The 21,085-nt window shown below is 37.5% G+C and overlaps 1 protein-coding gene across 9 annotated transcripts in view; it reads right to left on the reverse strand.

The window, feature by feature from the left end:
• The window catches only part of STAM (signal transducing adaptor molecule), a 69,274-nt gene that overhangs the window by 13,989 nt on the left and 34,200 nt on the right, over window positions 1–21,085 (reverse strand). For 3 of the 9 annotated variants that reach the window (XM_023758065.1, XM_014460020.2, XM_006093730.3), the window contains 7 exons: window positions 19,429–19,504; window positions 19,252–19,347; window positions 16,036–16,185; window positions 11,243–11,333; window positions 9,348–9,540; window positions 5,883–5,977; window positions 2,337–2,428 (listed from right to left, as the gene is read on the reverse strand). In XM_023758065.1, the coding sequence (XP_023613833.1) occupies window positions 2,337–2,428; window positions 5,883–5,977; window positions 9,348–9,540; window positions 11,243–11,333; window positions 16,036–16,185; window positions 19,252–19,347; window positions 19,429–19,504 (793 nt within the window). The remainder of the gene's footprint in view (window positions 1–2,336; window positions 2,429–5,882; window positions 5,978–9,347; window positions 9,541–11,242; window positions 11,334–16,035; window positions 16,186–19,251; window positions 19,348–19,428; window positions 19,505–21,085) is intronic. The other 6 variants (XM_023758066.1, XM_023758063.1, XM_006093731.3 and 3 more) reach the window with 5 other exon arrangements.

Raw genomic sequence — 21,085 nt, forward strand, 5'->3', positions numbered from 1 at the left:
GAATTAAATAGTTGTCCTTTTTTCCCCCCCCACCCTTGACAAGCCCCTGCCTTCCCTTACCCCCCAGTGTTGGATAGAGAACTTTTGTAATTCAGATATGTAGACTCCAATTTTGTTTTTATCTGGTTAATATCTGTGTACTCTCTTTAAGTACCATGTGAAGTGAGAGCCTCGAAAGCTCTACCTACTTATTTTTTAGTCCTCAATGATTCTCTTAAAGAGAATAGAGCCACATTTAAACTTACAATATGTGAGCTCTTCAATCTAATTTCATGGTAGTGAATTTCACTCTGTTTTGAAGCAGCCTAGCCTTGACATGCTGACAGGTGTAACCTCTCTCTCACGATGGCATTACTTATGACTAACAACTCAGTTATTACTTCTCCCCCAGGGTGCATACAACAGCTGCTTTAGAAAGGCATAGCTCAGCTATATTACAGCTGTTCTCTTTCTAAGTAGGGCCATAAAGACTTAGTCTACATTTTCTTGCTACCAATGTTTCAGTTTGTGGTCTCTCTATTCTTCTACATGGGAAAGGCTGGAAGGCATCTCAAGGCAGTGACTTACACATATTTTAGAATCTTTTGTTTTAATCACCAATGGGACTAATGAAACCATCTTTACATTAGTACCTCTATACATTATATAAGTACATATGTATTTATATGTAGGTTTTTAAAAAACAAAATATAAATTTTACATAGCATACCAATGAATACTAGTACAATAATTACAAGCTTTTCCCCATGCATGGTTTTTACAGGGTTATACTATTAAACATATGTACATTAGGTAAATAATGTAAAGATGACCAATTCAAAGCATAGCAGTTATTTAAACAAAAACTCTGCATTATATATAGAAGAACAGTTTGAGAGATGGATTAATTACTAGAGAGTAAAAGTGACACAGCATATAAGAAACTTCTGAAGGCAAAAGAATTTTATGTTTTGAAATGGGTACTATTTTTCATTGTAAAAGATTCAACTTTCATTTCAAGCAGTCCAAAAAAGAAGGCACATATCAGTAAAGTTTTCCTACAGCAAAAAAAAAAAAAAGGGGGGGGGGGGTGGGGAGGGTGGAGGGAGGTGGTTATAGTTGGTAAGAGTGAGAGCCACTAATACCTGGATAATTTTTGTTGTGTTTACAGAATACTATACTCTATCTGAAATTACCTACTATCAGAGAAATAAGGTTTCTAGAGAGATCCCTCACTGACTCTACATGCATTTCTTATGTAATGCAATCAGCTAGTTAATTTTCCCTAATCCAGTTGGATTCCTTGGCTCCTAGCAGTCTTCTACAATCTATTTCTATAAAAGAACACTCTTCAAACTTTCTGCTTTGGCTCCCCTAAAAGAAGGCTAAAAACTTATTAATCCCTTCACATATTTTAAAGATAACTTCTCATTTTTCATCATAAGTTTAAAATGTTACCAAGAATATAATTTTCAGAGCATTAAGTACAAACATTTTAAAATAAAACAATTACACATTATTTGAAATATATTTTTAAAATCTCATAATAGTGTTCGTAATAGCAAAAAAAAAAAAACACCAGGAAAAAACTAAAAACAAACTCACTGTCCAAAAACAGAATTAAAAAATCATTATATATCCATTCTGTAAAACATTAAGCAGAAATCTACACTAATAAAAGACAAAGAGCCGAAACCGGTTTGGCTCAGTGGAGCGTCGGCCTGCGGACTGAAGGGTTCCAGGTTCGATTCCGGTCAAGGGCATGTACCTGGGTTGCGGGCACATCCCCAGTGGGGGGTGTGCAGGAGGCAGCTGATCGATGTTTCTCTCTCATCGATGTTTCTAACTCTCTATCTCTCTCCCTTCCTCTCTGTAAAAAATCAATAAAATATATTTAAAAAAAAAAAAGACAAAGATGCTAATTGACCATACCTTTGCTACACCCTAAGACACGCCCACCAGCCAATCAGAGCAACTATATGCAAATTAACCCAACTAAGATGGCAGCCAGCAACCATGGAGCTGGAGCAAGCAGGAGGCTTGGTTGCCCGGGCGATGGAGGAAGCCAAGCTTCCCGCCTGCTCAGCAGCGCTAAGGATGTCCAACTGCAGCTTAGGCCTGCTTCCTGCTGGCAAGTGGACATCCCCTGAGGGCTGCCGGGATGCCAGAGGTATGTCTGACTGCCAGCTTAGGCCCAATCCCCTGGGGAGCGGGCCTAAGCCAGCAGGTGGTCATCCCCTGAGGGGTCCCAGACTGCGAGAGGGCACAGGCTGGGCTGAGGGACCCCGCCCGAGTGCACAAATTTTTGTGCACCGGGCCTCTAGTTTAAAATAATGAGGTATATGGAAATCACTTACTTCATCAATAAAGGCTTGTTCCTCTGGCTCTGGCTCTATTGTTTCTACCTGAACATCATCACTAAATTGTACCGTCTTCTTCTCCGTTTTTACTGTAAAACATGCAATATTTACCTTAGAATACATTTAATATTCTATTTGAGAACACTTTAAGTTACAAGAGAGAATTTGAATTTTTTAAATATTTCCTTAAACTGAGAGACTCAATTTAAAGAACAATCAGGTTGCAGATTTAGGCAATAATGACTAAACATTACTTCATGTCAAGATTTCTTAATTTTCTCCTCTAAAGATTTTACATTTTCCATAAAAGACACATTACTAAAAATAAGAGGTGTATTTCTGAAACAAAGATTAATCACCTACTATACATGACTTTAGTAAATTGGTGAAAAAGAGCAAAATTTTACAATGGCATAAATGAACTCTGAAATTTAGAAAAATCTCATTTGATAGACCATGCTATTTCAATGCAATGAATTGGAAAGTTAGCTATATGTTCTCCAGCATGCCACTCAGACTTTTGACTAAGAGAACGACATCCAAGCCAATGGAAATTTTACAAATAGCTTTGGCAGGGATCTGCCACTACATCAGCCTATACATTTTAGTTACATTGTTCTTTGCATTAAAAAATGATTATTAAGGGATCCACAAACCATTGGCCAGAAACACATATTTCTCTTGCTCAATAAAGAAAACTTTAAAAATCTAATCAATATAACATTAACTAGTACATATAAAGATATGATTAACATAGCAATTAACCTTCTCCAAAAGAATATCAAGGCACATACAGCTTAAAAGAAATAAATTTCTACCCAGCTGACATGGCACAGTGGTTGAGCATCGACATAATGAATCAGGAGGTTATGGTTCAGGATTCCTGGTCAGGGCACTGGCCTGGATTGCGGCTCGATTCCCAGTGCGAGCATGCAGGAGGCAGCCAATCAATGATTCTCTCTCATCATTGGTGTTTCTAGCTCTCTCTCCTTCTTCTTTCCTCTCTGAACTTAATAAAAAGAAAAAAAAATTAATTTCCTCTTTGAATTTTCCATCCTTGTATCCACGTGGTCAATCATTATTCATAAAAAATATTAAGAATCAAGAGGAAAGGGAGGTGGGTAAAAGGTAGAATTAAGTAAGGGAAATATCTACTAAATTATTAAATGTGCTTAATGGAATACATATTACATTTCCTCCAAAGAATCTACAATACAATCCTATGAGATAGGCCCATTTCACAAATAAGGTTAACAAGGGCTTAGAAAGATTATAAATTCTTAGGTGAAACTTAATAAATGGCAAAGCCTGGATTTAAATGCCAATCTATCTGGTTCTACCAGCCCACACAACTGGAATCTGGCCTATGATTTTACTCTGAGAATAAGAAGTCACATCACTTAGTATTCTGTGTTATGTGATTCCATAGAAAATGGAAATAGTTTAATTCATCCCATTCAAGTCACCATGAAGCAAAATTCTACACACACACACAGTTTCAGCTGATTTCATTTTCCCATGGAGGAAAAGGAGACATATGCTATATATATGTTGCTTTTTACATCTTGAGCTATTAACAAGTAGAAAACTGGGAGAGCACTGTATTATCTGCTATCCGTAAGGGACACATGGTAGACTTCATATCCTGTCAGCTGACCGTGCACAAATTTACAGTGCTTTTTCTCATAGGAACCAATACTATTACTATGTACACATGTGTATTATGTAGTATAGTATGTTTGTGAATACATATAAAATGTTTTATATATGTAAAAAGTGCTTTCACAATATCTAACTGTGTCTACCAATATCTAACAAGCTAAGGCGGCCAGGTATTTCTATTTGACACATTAAGTGGGTTTCTGCTGCCTCATAAAGAATGAGGCTATGAGGATCACACTAGCACTCATCTTCCAAACTCGAGGACTACATTACGTAAGTTCTGCTGCTCCTGTTTCTCTTTTAGGTGGTCAAGACTAAAACATATGAGTTGGAATACTAATTTTAAAGTGCAATGCTATATAATGGGAAAAAAGATGAGATGGCTATATGATCTACATGAGCTCTTGGATCTCACTGTGAACAGAAGTTCGAGGCTATTCTACCCATTCCAACAATTGATTCAGGACAACCCAAACTCCCAATAACAAACAAAAAAAAACACCACCCTCGGCCGAGGTTAAAAGTAAGCACAGTATGCACTCCCATTCAAACAAGGTTCTACAACATGTTTTTTTTTCAGTTCTAATAAAAAAAAAGAATTCAATTAAAGAAAAAGGTATCAGGAATTTGTTTATAAAAATGACAAAAGAACAACCTGGCATAACTATGAGAGGGCATTATCTTCTCAAGATTCATAATGTCTGGTTTGTTGTGAAAGCCTTCTCTTGAAAACATAAGTGTACTTATGTTTCTAAAGAAAAGTATATCTCTATATATACACTTATGTATTATTTATTGCATTAATATTTATATATGTCTAGTCTGTATTCTGGATTTAGTACTTGGTGCTACTGAAAATAAAAAGATGACTAAGACAAAGATCCATTCTTAGAATTCTTGTAAACTACAAAAAAGCTAAGCATCTTGCAGTTTATAACGTTAATTCCTTCTAGCTGTTATATAGACAGGTGAGCTGAGATGAGATATTCTGCCAGATAACTGTGGCTTACAACTTACATGCAAAAAATTATTTTTAAATTCTAAAAATGTCAATCACTAATAGAAATCTTTCTAGACTAGAACATATTACTGTTTCCTTATACAAAGGGAGGTTATGATTTAATCTTGGTGACTCAAACTCCTCATTATGAAGATTCATTAAAGTACAGTATTATGAAAAAATATAGTCAACTGTCTATCAACATTTTGATAGGCTACCACCAGTTACATCTCCTGCAACTATTATGCCTATAATATCACTACCGATTTGGCAATAAAAAAAAAAACTATTTATATGATTAGTTATGGCCGCTTCTGAATATCTAACAAGGTTTAGAAAAGCCATTACTGTTGCTTAGAGGTCACAGCTTCCAAATTTGAGGTTAGAACACTAGAGAAACGGTCTCAACCTTTGAAAAGGAAGAATTGTTTATAAGGTTGCACTGCATTTGTCACACTTTTATCAACTGATGATAATGAAAATACATAATGCATAAATTCCATCAACACTTTTTAGTATGCATTTTTACACTAGCACATACATACATATATGAGTGTGAATATACATATATATATATATGTATATATATACACACACACATACATACATACATACATACATCTATATGTATTTATAGGTATAGGTAGATATAGATATTTTTAAAGAAAAAATCCATACTCTCTCTAAAGATAATCTTGGTAGACAAATGACTGTAATTCTTAGATGATGGTAAATAATCTACTGACCAGGCAGCTGCATTTTTAATAAACACCTTGAAAACACTACCATTTGAAAGTACCTGCTCCAAAAAGTTGAATTTACTCAGCCTTCATTAAGAGGATTAATGATTATCATCCATTGGCAGACTGGAAAATACTTACTCATTTCTGGTTCAGCAGTGAGATCTGCAGTTACAAAATTAGAGGGAAATAACCCCATGCCTTGATGGGTTTCACCTTTCCACCAGTTGGGATCACTATGAGGAACAAAAAAGAATATTTGACTATAATAAAGATTTTTATTTCTATACAACTTTCCCTTTTATAGTGTTTAATTTACATTAATACCAGATTTGAAACCCACATCAATCCAGTGAAGAATGAAATGAATGTATCATTATTATAAATAAGAGATGAGGCCTCAATGAAAATAAGTTATTAAACACATAGTGCTTTTTCTTTTGGAAGGCTGGTGAATGCTTAAAGGATTTACTATTAAGACACTAAACTGTCCCCTCATAAAAAAGGTCCACGTACTTAAGAATTGTCAAGTTCAGGTGGTTTTAAGGCTCCACTGTAAGAATCCTTTGTAATCTCCTATAATAATAAAAGCATAATATGCTAATTAGACCGGACGTCCTTCAGGACAAAGCTAGGGCTGTGAGGGAAGCCCGGGTCTCGGGTGCCTGCCAGCAGCCGGAGGGAAGCCTGGGTCTCAGGTGCCAGAGGGAAGCCGATGACGGCAGCCAGGGGAAGGAAGGCCTACTCTTTCACGAATTTCGTGCATTGGGCCTCTAGTCCTATATAATAAAAGCGTAATATGCAAATCACCCTAACAGTGGAACAACCAATCGCTATGACGTGCACTGACCATAAGGAGGCAGATGCTCAATGCAGGAGCTTCCCCCTGGTGGTCACTGCGCTCCCATAGGGGGAGTGCTGCTCAGCCACAAGCAGCAGCGCTAAGGATGTCCGTCAGTTGGACATCCTCCAAGGGCTCCCAGACTGCTAAAGGGTGCAGGCCAGGCTGAGGGGGAACCCCCCATCCATGCACCGGCCTGTAGTATGATATATAGCAGGATCTTAAAATGTCCATTCTTGTGCTCTATCTAAAACGTATCAGCAAATTTTTCCCCACAAGAAAACACATATGACAGAGACACTGTTTATAGCATAAAATGTTCACAAGGAACACACTTCAAAGTGCATACTGTATATTTACTGTATCTGTATCTAGTCTAAGAAAAGCTAGCAAGCTCTCAAGTATTTTTGAATAAATGATCAAGGTTTTGTGCAATTTCCAATAAAACAGCTCAAACGTAACTTCATTATTTTCCACTCAAGAAATCATCCCGTATAATAAAAGCCTAATATGCTAAGTGTCCAGTCTTCCGGTGGGCCATTCAACCAATCGAAGGGTAATATGCTAATGATATGCTAAGGCCGCTCAACCACTATGACGTGCACTGACCACCAAGGGGCAGTCAACTGATTGACCAGTCGCTATGACGTGCACTGACCACCAGGGTGCAGATAGTCAACTGGTCAACCAGTCGCTATGAGGTGCATGACCACCAGGGGGCAGATGCTCCAACAGGTAGGTTAGCTTGCTGCTGGGGTCCGGCCAATTGGGACTGAGTGAGAAAGGCCGGATGTGCCCTGGAGCCCTCCCTCGATCCCTGCCCGGCTGGCCAAACTCCTGCATTCCTCCTCAGCCCCGATCGTGCACCAGTGGGGTCCCTTGACCTAGCCCAGTGATGGCGAACCTATGACACGCGTGTCAAAGGTGACACGCGAACTCATTTTTTTGGTTGATTTTTCTTTGTTAAATGGCATTTAAATATATAAAATAAATATCAAAAATATAAATCTTTGTTTTACTACGGTTGCAAATATCAAAAAATTTCTGTATGTGACATGGCACCAGAGTTAAGTTAGGGTTTTTCAAAATGCTGACACGCCGAGCTCAAAAGGTTCGCCATCACTGACCTAGCCTGTGCCCTCTCACAATATGGGAACACTCAGGGTATGTCAGAGAGCTGGTTTTGGCCTGATTCCGCAGGCATAAGGCTAATATGCCAATCGACCAAAGGGTGGAACGGCCCGTCACTATGATGCACACTGACCACCAGGGGGCAGATGCTCAATGCAGGAGCTGCCCCATGGTAGTCAGTGCGCTCCCACAGGGGGAGCGCAGCTCAGCCAGAAGCCAGGCTCACGGCTGGCAAGTGAAGCAGCAGTAGTGGGAGCCTCTCCCGCCTCCACAGCAGTGCTAAGGATGTCCGACTGACAGTTTAGGCCAGGGTGGGCAAACTTTTTGACTCGAGGGCCACAATGGTTCTTAAACTGGACCGGAGGGCCGGAAACAAAAGCATGGATGGAGTGTTTGTGTGAACTATATAAATTCAAGTAAACATCATTACATAAAAGGGTACGGTCTTTTTGTTTGTTTTATTCATTTCAAACGGGCCGGATCCGGCCAGCAGCGCTAAAGGATGTCCGACTGACAGTTAGGCCCATCCCAGTGGGAGCGGACCTAAGCCAGCAGTCGGACTTCCCCCAAGGGCTTCCAGACTGTGAGAGGGCACAGGCTTAGCTGTGGGACCCCCGCCCTCCGAGGGCAAGAATTTCATGCACCGGGTCTCTAGTATTATAGTATGTACTAGAGGCCCAGCCCACAAAATTCGTGCATGGGTAGGGTCCCTAGGCCTGGCCTGTGGTCAGGGCCAATCTTCCCCGGCTGCCAGCAGCTAGCCCTGCCCCCTGCTGCCGCTGTTGGTCGCCTTTTGTGCGTGGGGCAACTGGCAGGGCAATCGGGGCCCGGTCACCACCCACATTCGCCGCCACCCACCCCCGGTTCCCCGTTCTTCATCGGGTGATCGGAGCCTGCTGGCCGAGGGGGGGTGGGGGGGACCAAGAGGTTGATCAGCAGACCCCAATCAGGTGATCAGGGCCTGCAGGCTGAGGCAGCTCCTGCGTTGAGCGTCTGTCCCCTGGTGGTCAGTGCACATCATAGCCGACCAGCTGTTCCGCCGTCCAGTTGATTTGCGTATTATGCTTTTATATATATAGATTATAGAAATAACCTTAAATCTATTTGAATTTATTTTTAAAACCACTTATTTGCCAAGTTTAGAACTTCATTATCAGTAACAATTTTCATAAACATAAAGCTGTAGTAAGAGACAAATGCACTGAATCACCCCTCCTATGATAATGTAAATCCATATAGTTCCATGTAAAATTAATTTGTTCCAAATACACTAAATAATAAACACACTATATTCTGTATTATAAATTTCATAAATACACATATACACATATATTTGGTATTTTTTCTAAAATCTTAACTTTTTTACTAATTTAACAATCTATATTAGATGGAACCAAAAATGAATAGATTAAACTAAGCCTTCCCCCCAAAAATTAAAACTAGTTAAATAGATAAGAAAAAAATTAAACTACAAAATAAGAATCCAGCCATTATATCATAAGCAAAGCAACCATCAGACAAAGAAAATAGCTGGATCAGTATTTTTTAATTGCATTTGGTGATAGCATCCAACAGGAGTAATATGAAACACAGAAGTAATATGTTATATATTTTTCACATAAAAGTTCCATCACCTGTCATCAAGAACAGTAATAATTTCTCCAGCTTTAAAAGTAAGTTCATTATCTTCAGCAGCTTCAAAGTCATATATAGCACGAACTTTTCGGCCTTCGTGTTGGTGGTTAGTTAAGAGGTTGGATGTACTTGGATACAAAGTGGAAAGGGTGGTGGACTGCTGTTTTTGTTCCTTCAGGGACAGCTCAATGGCTAGAAAATAATGGGTTTAAAAAGACCCAAAATGTTAACATGTCCAATAATCCAAAGAAGTATAAAAATATATCTGAAGGTAAAAAGTATTCTTCTCTCAGTAGTGTAGCTGGAAACTAGGACAATAAAAATCATTTCATCAATTTTATTCTTTCATTCACAACTGAAAGTTCAAAAAAATAACAAAAAAATTGAACAGCATGATGACTATTTTTTACTGAACAAGACAATTAAAATAATTCTGGGTAATTAAAAGACATAAACTTAGATCCATTTTAAAAATTTTAGTTGCAGATATATTTTCTTTTGTCTTTTCAATGTATTCCTATAGCCTAAGTTCCCGAAATGATAAAATCACTTGGGAAATAGTCTCAAGCCTCACTGGGGACTTACTGATTACTGAGAACCTATATTTTATTGCTCCAAAGGTAATTCTTTTATAATCAGTCTAAGGATTGGAATTTAGAAATAACTACAATAAAGTCTCACCTAACAAATTACCCAAAATAGATTTCAAATGTGTCTCCTCTATCTCCATCCTCCTCTCCCCATGTAGGCCATCACTATGGGATTGATTACCTTGGTTTCAAATCAACCCAAACCTCTTCTTCCTTTCCACCTCTGTTCTAGATCAATAAAAGACCTAATGAGAAAATAAAACTTTAAAACTATCCTAAGAAAATATAGGAAAATGTCTTTTAGGATGTTAGAGTAGGAAAAGAACAACTTAAGACATAAAAAAGCAAAAATAACAGAAAAGCAAAAATGTTGACTACATCAAAATTTAAAACTCGTTTGATAAAACACACCATTATCAAAGTTAAAGTATAAGCCAAAAATCAAGAAAAGAATAGATATCTACTATAGATAAAACAGGCAAAAGATTAGCATGCAAAATAAAGACTTTCTACATATCATTATGTTTTTTAAAAAGAGACTCAATAAAAAAAGAGAAAGTCAATGCAAATAAGCATACAAAAAAGGACTCAACCTCACTGGTAGTAAAAGAAATAAAATTTAAAATAATGGGACATCATTTTGAATCTATCATATTCATAAAACTTAAACAGTGACAAGACCAAATGCTGTCAGAAAGTTAAAAATAATAATAGCTTTCATACACTGATGACGGAAAATAAAATAAAACTATTACCAAAACTGAAGAAATGCCTGCCCCATAAGCCAACACTTCACTCTTAGTCACACAAAATACACACACACACACACACACGAACACATACAGGTATATTCAATGCAGCGTATTTATTATAGTAAAAATAAAAAACAGAAAACCCAAATGTCCATCAGTAGGAGGATAAATTACAGTATGTACTTATTAGTACACTGGCATATTATACAGCAGTTAAAAAAAGTAAATTTGATTCATGTCTAATCATGAATAGATCTCAAAACATTGCATGAAAAATACAGTTGCAAATAGATGTAAACTATTTACAAAAAATTTTTATTGGACACTAAAAGTATTTGATACTGTTTATGGATATTTATGGGTAAATTGTGTAGTAAAAATACTGATCAGTAAGACATACATGATAGTCGCATTGGGAGAGAAGAGGAAGAAGTGATATTGAGGGAAACAAAGTAGATTTCAGCTAATTTTTTTATTTTAAAATATTTCAGGAAAAAAAATATTAAGTAAGCAACCCATCTTTTTGCCACCATCCGGGACTTAAAAACATACCTTTGGCTAAATCTTCTTCTTCTTTTTTGTTAGTCACAGTACCAGGATCCTTGGCTACCAGAGCTGGGCTTGCTTTTGCTTGTTCTGCAGCCTAACACACACAAAAAGGAACACAGTATTTGAGGGTCGATCTCAAATACTCCTACCCCACCTAATCTATAAAGGTGCAAGATCCTTCTTGTCAATCTAAAACTTCTGAAGAATAAAGAAATCCAATTGGAGCAGCCTGAAAAGGAGAAGAGTTAGAACTGGAGAAAACAGACTGAGAGCAGCTGGATACTTAGAGCCAACAGCCTAAATAACACTGTTGCAGATTTGTGTACAGAGGTTAAAATAAAAGCAGACAGTACGCAAACCAAAGGGAAAAAAAAAACTAGAGATTTAAAAATGTTTAGAAAAATAAAACTGGAAAAGGGGTTGAGAGAGGGAGGAAGATGACTATTTTAAAAACAGATAGCTTCAAAAATTTTTAAATATGTATTTAAGGATTCTATTTTATTGCTTGCTTCCAGATTAAAAGTCAGGATGTTCTCTTTAGGGACCCAGATTTATATATAACAATATAAATGCTCATAAAATTAACTATTTGGTAAAACAAAATACATGTAGTTAATTCTGGGAATATATTGCTGTCCATCTTAAGTATATTTTATAAATAAGGTAGTTTACAAGTAAATTAATACATAAATTGATTCACACTTATGGAATTAGAAGCTTCTAAGCCTCAATGGCTTCTTGGTTTTTCCATGGCAGTGAAGGCAATTCAGACTCCAGCCTATCTTACCAGTCTTATTTTCAACCATTCTATCAGTGACCAGAAACTGCTAGCCTATATACAGATATATTATATGTATATAATATATACACACATATGTATATGTATACATATACTAGAGGCCTGATGCACAAAATTCGTGCAAGAGTAGACCTTCCTTCCCCCGGCTGTTGGCACCGGCTTCCCTCCAGCCCTGCTTCGTCCAGAAGGACGTCTGGTCTAATGAGCATATTACCCTTTTATTATTATAGATACCCATACTGGTATTTCTACACCTGACACACATTTGCTTTACTTATAATGTCCTCCCCTCTGGCTCTGTTTTCTCCATCCATATTTTTCCCTGTTGAGTTGCAACTCATCAGTGGGTAAACAGCTAAAATATCACTTTCTCAGTGAAACATCCCTAAGCCTCTTAATAAAGCATTCCCTCTTCCATGTTCCTCTGATAATACTTTCAAACAAGGTGCTATGACATGGGTAGTTAAGAATGGGTAGTCAGGCAAACACGGGATCAAACTATAAATCCATGCACTTTGTGTCTCAAGTCCCTCATCTACAAAATGAGAATAATAATATCACCTACACACTACAGGATATTAAGAGGATTAAATTAACACATGTAGCTTCTAAAATCAGATAAAATGGGGGCCCTTCAAGGTTTAAACAGAAAGTATAACACTGTCTCCTGGGATTTATAATGTATGTAGGAGAATATATGTCATATGTAAGATGACTATAGCATAAAGGATGCTGAAGTGGGGAGTAGGCAAACCCTATACTGTTGCAAGGTTTCTACATTTTACATGAAATAATATAGTATTAACTCAAAACAGATTTTTTAAAGTTACAAATGTATACTGTAATTCCCAGATAAATCAATAAAAAATGGAATTCTAATTTTTAAATGATTGTTAAGCAGATGAAAGGCAAAATATTATAGTAACATACAGTTATATATTCTTCACTTAGTATATTTTATAATGTCAAACAAACACACAAGGCACTTATTTTTAGAAAAGCTGATTACAAAAAAGCTTTTTATAGTTCACTGCATAGAACTTTAAGTACCTTCAATTCTGATCCTTCTCTTGTTGCAGTATTTTAATCATTATACAACTGAAAATTGAAAGTCAGAGGTAATCTTTTTCATAACATATAAAAATTTTTCATAATCTGGTCAATTTCACAAAACAAATATGTTGATTTTTTGTGGTCTATGAAGAAATCTCTATTGGTGCAGAAGGAAGTGCAGAACATGCTGCATTAAGCCTGCATTCCTGAACTGCACACTTTTCAAAGTTCCTTTCTATCATCAGGTTCTAAGTGTAGCAATGACACTTGTCTTATTAACTAGCCAAATACAGGAGCAGTTTACCATTACTTTTATCTCTACATCAAAAGTTAGTACTAAAAAAATCACAGCAGCATAAAAATAAGTTAGGTAACTAAAGTATGACTTTTCTTATCATTTTTATTATTTTCTTCTGAACATGGGTAAAAAATAAACTTAAAAATCCTTATGTTTTCATAGGTTTTTGTTAAGAATGCTAACAAAAATCTACTCTGACTAAATGTGATGACATACAACAAAGTGATTTCAAAATCTAGAGGGACTTTTACAGTTGATACTAGATGACACTTTTTTAAAAAAAATTAGCTTTATTGTTCAAAGTATTACAGATCTTCCCTTTTTTCCCTAGATGACACATTTTCATTAAACAAAGTTCTTTACAAACAAGGTTTTCAATGATACACTTTTCAGAAAGTAGTATTTAAAAAAACCATTCTATTTCATCTTATTGTACTTTATATGCATTTTATATATTTCCTGTGGCTAAATGATAGCAACTATAATAAAATTAGGTTTCATGTATTTTGTAACATCTAGATGAAAAGAAGAAAAGTAGCTCTTAACTTTAATGTTGCTGATCTATGTCCTGAGTCTTTTGAGCAGGAGAGTAACCTAACTTCTATGCCAATCGATCAATCAATCCAATCCTCTTGCCAGTGTTCACTCCATTTCTTGTCCTTTGAAGCCTAGTCTGGACAGACACATATCCACTAACTTCTATATCAACGGAAGGCAGAATGGTGTAGTGGAAAGAACACTGGACTGAAAGTCAGGAACCCTGTGTTCTCCTTCCAGCTCTGTCAACTACTCTTGCCCAAGTGTCCCTGGGCAAGTCACGTAATCATTCTGGGTCTCAGTTTCCTCATCTGTAAAATGAGGGGATTAGAGAACCCTAAAGATGTCCCCACAACTGAGAGTCTAGGTTAACCAAAAAGTGCTATATATCAAACAGATCATTAATTCTTCCTTCTCTTATAGAAACAAGTCCCTTTGTGGACAGATATGCAGTTTTCACTTGCACTGAAAGCTGTATTTGAGAGCAGTGCTTCTCAAACTTCAATGTGTATACAGAATCATCCAGGATCTTGATAAAAGGAAGATAATAAATCCATGGATGCCGAATTTCTAACAACCTGATGATGATGATGGTCAATGAACCAAATTTTGAGTAACAAGCTCTAGAAAAGGTTTTTGAGGCATAGAAATTACAATTCCATTAAGCATCTACACTTTGGTTCTCTATAGAATCTACTTTGATAATTAAACATTGCTTCTACTGTCAAGAAACTTATAAGACTTTTGGATTATTCTGCATAAAGTTATTCTGTAATTATAGATTTAGAAATTATTCTGAGAGTAGTAAAAGCCAGCTGTCAGTCATGAATACTTCTAAAAGATATAATTTATCATCATAAAACTATTCAAAAGCCAAATTTTTTGAAGAAAGAAGTAAAATATCTTCCCTTCCTTACTCTCCTAAGTATATTTCTGGTTTTTTTTTTACAGTTCAAAAGTACATAGATAAAGTAGAAGTGCCATGGAGAAAGTCTAGATAAGTCTGGATGAATCAGTTCATGATTCCCTGAAGTGGTCAAAACCCCAAACTTGAATCCTTGACAGCTGAGATTTTCTGCTCATGCTTTTGTACCACTCATTACATTTTACTCCAATCCATACATTTTAAACCCTTTTCATTAGTTGGGCATGCTAAAGGATGGTTACCCAGAATAGAAAAAGAATAAAAGAAATACCCTCCCTCCCTCCCTTTTTTCTTTCTTCCTTCCTTCCTTCCTTCCTTCCTTCCTTCCTTCCTTCCTTCCTTCCTTCCTTCTTTCCTTCCTTCCTTCCCTCCCTTTCCCCCTCCCCTCCCCTCCCCTCCCCTCCCCTTCCCTTCCCTTCCCTAATCCTCACTTGAGGATAGGTTTATTGATTTGAGAGAGAGAGAGAAACACTGGTTGCCTCCTGTGGGGACTGCACCCACACCTAGGTATGTGCCCTGACTGGGAATCGAACCCACAACCTTTTTGGTGTACCAGACAACACTCCAACCAACTGAGCCACCCAGCTGGGCCCCTTTCATTTTTTATATGACATTAATTAGACATCAGTCTCATTACATAATTTTTTGAAAAGGAAAGTTAAGCCTTTTGGTCAGTCATATTTATTAGGAGAAAGGAAAAAGATGAAGCCACTGGTCAGGTTTTATGAAGGGAAGAAATGCTTCATGTGCTTCTCTTCCCATTGACCCCTTTATATCTCCTTCCCACTTTTAATACAGGTATTCATAAATTTCATAATAAAAAAAACCTCTAAACTCATCTTTAAATTTTAAGGATATCCCTATTTTTTATGATAGCATTAAGAGCATTTAATAAGACTTACTTGATGTAATAATTTTGTCTATATTAGAACTAAATTTTTAAAAATTTTAATTGCAAATGTTACAGCAAATTCATTTATTAAAAAAGGAGAAACAGTGGGAAAGTAGAAGTTAGAACACATTAATATTCCACACTATTTTTATGGCACCTCGAAATGCAAGATTATTATTAACAAAAAAATCCTTCAAAGTAATAAAAGCTACTTGGGTTTGGAGGGGTGAAAAGTTCAAATAAATATGGCTACTTCAGAAAAACACTGTAGCACACATACAACTTTACAAAATACCTGAGAGCCAATAGCTGGAAACGTAACTCCTTGTTCTTTAAGGTTCTTAATCATTGCCGATATTAGACTGAGCTGTGGATCATTCTTAAATTCATCTGTCCATTCAACCATAAGGGCCTTTAATTTTTCACACACTTTAGGATGACCCTGGAAGTAGAGAAAATAATTAATAAGATTTTATCTGGAAATAGTCACTGGATAGAGAAATATATCAGGAAATAATCAGTTGATAGAGAATTATCAGTAAGCCAAATCTGTTTGAATTGTAAGTCACTTTAAATGGTTTTGCTATTTAGTTTTTGTATGGTTAATGTTTTCATTAAAGTTTTTCATACCAAAAATATTACTAAAAAGTATACTAATTTCTGGCCAATGATTTAATATAGATATCTTAAATATAAGAATTCTGAAGTGTTATAATTCTCTTTTTAAATCACAAATTACCCCTAGCAAAAAGAAACAAAAAAGAGAGAGAGAGAAAACAAATTACCCCTAACTATAGACAATACATAAAACTACAGTTGGTTATTAAAAACTTGAGGCCCGATACACGAAATTCGTGCAAGGGTAGGCCTTTGCAGCCAGGCCCTGGCTGCCTCATGGCCCCGCTCCCCGCCTGCACCCACCTTGGCCTGGTGCTACCCATGTCTGCCACCACACACCCCCTGGGCCTCCCTCTTTGGGGCAATCGCAGAGCCCCTGATTGATTGCCCCACCAACCAGTGGCCTGGGCCTCCCTCTTTGGTGCAATTGATCACGCCCCACAGAGGGAGGCCCCGCCCACGCGCCACAGCCCGCCAGTTGGTGACCTGGGCCTCCCTCTTTGAGGCGATTGTGGAGCGCCCTCATTGATCGCCCTGCTAGCAGGTGGCCTGGGCCTCCCTCTGCGGGGTGATCATGGGGCAATGGCCAGGCCCCCAACCAATCGCATGGCACCCGCCTTGACTGGCCTAGTGCCAGTGGGTGTCATAGCATGGTCATCTAGATGGTCATTCCACATTCGGTCGATTTGCTTATATTATTATAGACTAGAGGCCCGGAGCACGAAATTCATGGAGGGGGGGGGGGGGCAGGGATGCCCCTCAGTACAGCCTGCACCCTCTCCAATCTGGGACCCCTTGAGGGATGTCCGACTGCCTGTTTAGGCCCGATCCCACCGGGACTGCTGGCTCCCAACCACTCGCCTGCCTGCCAGCCTGATCACCCCCTAACAACTCCCCTGCCAGCCTGATCGACGCCTAACTGCTCCCCTGCTGGCCTATTGCCCTTAACTGCCCTCCTCTGCTGGCCTGGTCACCCCTAACTGCCCTCTCCTGCCAGCCTGGTCACCCTAACTACCCTCCCCTGCAGGCCTGGACCCTCCCAACTGCCCTCTCATGCTGGCCTAGTCACCCCCAACTGCCCCCCTGCCAGCCTGGTTGCCCCTAACTGCCCACCCCTGCCGACTTGGTCACCCCACGCAGCCTACTGTTCAGTTGTTTGGTTGTCCCTCACTAACCCCCACTGCCGGCCTGGTCACCCCACGCAGCCTGTTGTTTGGTCGTCCGTCCAGTTGTTTTGGTCGTGACGGCCCCTGGCTTTTTATATATTAGGATAGCATTATAGTCTCTTTATAAACAATGATACATTTTGATGGATATCAGGACATTATAAGAATGGTTACTGCCCTGGCCAGAAGGCTCAGTTAGACTGCGATCCCATACATCAAAATCTGTGGGTTTGATTCCTGGTCAGGACACATACCTAGATTGCAGGTTTGATCCCCAGTCAGGGCTCATATGCACCAGACAATCAATTGATGTTTTTCTCTCACACTAACGTTTCTTTCTCTTTCTCTCCCCACCCCCACTCCTCTCTCTCTTTAAAAATCAATAAAAACATATCCACAGGTGAGGATTAAAAGAGAAAAAAAAAGAATGGTTATTAATTAGTAGAAAATATCTAAATACAACTTAATAAAGCAGAACAGGTAAAATATTTTTATGTAATCATGTTTGAAAAGTACAGAATTTTACATTTCTTATCTCATTTCTGTACTGTTTTCTACAAAAACGTAAAAATACTTATTTTGCCAAAAAAGGCATTTTTGCCTGGCCAGCATGACTCAGTGATTGAGCATTAGCCCATGAACCAAGAGGTCATGGTTAGCTTCCAATCAGGGTACATGGTCAGGGCATATGCCCAGGTTGTGGGTGCGATCCCCAGTGAGGGGCATGCAGTAAGCAGCCAATCAATGTTTCTCTCTCATCGATGTTTCTCTCTCTCTAAACCTCTCCCTTCCTCTCTATAAAATCAATACAAAAATATATTTTTTAAAAAGGCATTTTCCCTTTTAACACTGGCCGACGCTCTATCCGCTGAGCCATCCCCCATCCCCACCCCCACCCCAAAAAGCCAGAAATAATTACCTTTAGAAAACAGATTTTTACTGGGAAAACTCACATATTACTTAGAAACTTACATTTTTTTAAAGTCCTTAAATTTCAGGATTTGAATTCTTTATTCTGTACTCATATTTTTTTAAAGTCCTTAAATTTCAGGATTTGAATTCTTTATTCTGTACTCATTAAGTAAATATATAGTATTAAAATCCTATAATGGTCAAGCGGTAGCCTTATTCATATAAAGATGAAACTCAACAGTGCTATATTTTGGGAATATTTCTGAACAATTCTACATTGAGAAAATAATTCTGTGGCTACAAAATTATTCTGTGGTTAAAAAAACTGTGCCTAAAAATTGACTGGTATTATTTAATCAGAGAAATACACATATTTACTTATCAGATGAAAGGAATGATAAAGAGGTTCAATATACTCTAATTTGGCTGGAAAAAAAACAACTCTCGAAATTATAAATGTGTAGTCCCCTTAGCAAAACATAATATCTACTTATATATTGGATAGAAAATAGCTTAGAAAGAGTTTTTTGTTTTGTTTTTGTTTTGTTTTTTAAAAAAAGGACAGACTAGTCCTTTGTGATTTAAAACAGCGGTCGACAACCAGTGGTTCGCAGACCACTGGTGGTCCTGAGGTCCGAAAGTTGGCAACCACTGGTTTAAGGAAACCTTTGGAGCAGTGGTCGCCAATCGGTGGTCCGTGAGGTCCGAAAGGCTGGCAATCACTGATTTAAAATGTGAGGAACTGAACAATAAAATACATTTTTTTAAAAAAATCACTGTCTTAATTCATTTCTGGGAATAATGCTCCTTACCTTGTTTAATACGTTGCTTACTTCACTAGCAAAATCTCTTGAACATACTTCTAAGTGAAAAATTTTGCCACAGTTTGATACACATGCTCCTAGAAGCTAAAAACATAAATTCCAAAGTTAAAAGGGCTCAATTTCAGCAGGTAATTTTGTGATAGAACCTAAAATCAAATCACTCACAGTCAGAGCTTGCATAGCAACATGAGGATCTTTATGGTTCACCCTCCTCATAATAGACCGAAGACAATCTTTAGGTCTAAAAAATGAGAAATGTAACACTCAATTAGTAGTACATCAGCCCCACCCCCCAACTATCATAGGCAATAGGGAGAATATGGTAAAGAAGTTTAATTTTTATTAATGGCACAACTGAAACATCATAGACAAGTTCCTTTAAATTTTTCAAACAAGATTAACAGACTCTCTTCCTTAGCAATCACAGATGAGGCATTTTAGGCTAATTCTGAGTGAAAAAAGTTTTGAAAATAAAATGATAAGACCAAGACTTTCACTTCTAGTCATGACAGAATAACTAGAACCAGACTTATACTTCTGCTACAAACAATTACAAAGCTAGAAAAACATATGTAAAATATACACTGAGGAACCTGTTTAGTATGCAAGATCACAGGCAGTGCATAATGATGATCTCTAAGAAGGAAGACAAATTGAATAAGCTAGACTTTTGCCTCAATTTCTGCCTAGAGACATTTTCCAGATAGCAATACAAGCGTCCTGCATTAAAACAGTTTCTGGATCTCAGTAAAGAGAAGGTGATCCCAAGAAGAGAACATTATCTCACTGAGTTGAGAGGACAGAAATCAGAACTCCAAAGGCTGAGAGAGCTAAAATTTGCAAGACAGAGTAGAAGGAACTACTAGTATATGAAGAAAGGGTTCTATATACCAACATAAGGGTCCATTTCAATCTGCTGTGGGAAAATCCAGGCATACAAAGGTTAAAAACTCCACAAGGCTGGGCAAAAAATGTGATCTATGTGTTGAAGAGCCAAACACAAAAGGACAAATGTTGTATGACTCCACTTACATGAAGTACCTAAAACAAGCAAATACAGAGACGGAAAATAGAACAGGAGTCACCAGTGGCTAGGAGGAGGGGGGGAATGAAGAGTTCTTATTAATGTAGACAGAGTTTGTTTGGGATTATTAAAAAAGTTTTGGAAATGAATAGTGGTGACAGCTGCACAGTACAGTAAGTGTACTGAATTGTACACCTAAAAATTGTTAAAATAGTAAATTTCATGTTACTTGTATTTTGCCAAATAAAAGAGGGGGAGGAAGAGAATGAAGTACTGATATATACTACAACATGGATGAACATTATACTAAATGAAGCTGGTCACAAAAAAACAACAACACATATTTTATGATTCAACCACATAGTGTATGATTCCATTTATACAAAATGTCTAGAATAGGTAAGACCATACTGATGGGAAGTAAATTAGTGGTTTATAGGGCTGAGGAGAGATAGGAATGAAAGAAAGTGCTAAGGAATACAGGGTTTATTTTGGGGGTGATATTCTGAAATTAGATAGTAGTGACAGTTGCACAAACATCTGAATATACTAAAAACTAATGAATTGATAGATTTCATGGTTTGTGATGTAAATATGTAAATATAAATACACAAACAAAAGAAAAAACATTATCAAATGATTTGAATTCTAATGAGCCCTAGAAATTTTGACCAGTAAAAATAATTATCCTAGGAAAATTCTTTAAGAATGGAAAAAACAATTACCAAGCATTGTGATAAGAAGGGGGGAAAAAACCCTTATTAACAGAGAAAAATTAGGATAAAAAATAGAAACATC

The sequence above is a fragment of the Myotis lucifugus genome, unplaced genomic scaffold (assembly GCF_000147115.1).
Source record: "Myotis lucifugus unplaced genomic scaffold, Myoluc2.0 scaffold_121, whole genome shotgun sequence".
NCBI classification, from domain to species: domain Eukaryota; kingdom Metazoa; phylum Chordata; class Mammalia; order Chiroptera; family Vespertilionidae; genus Myotis; species Myotis lucifugus.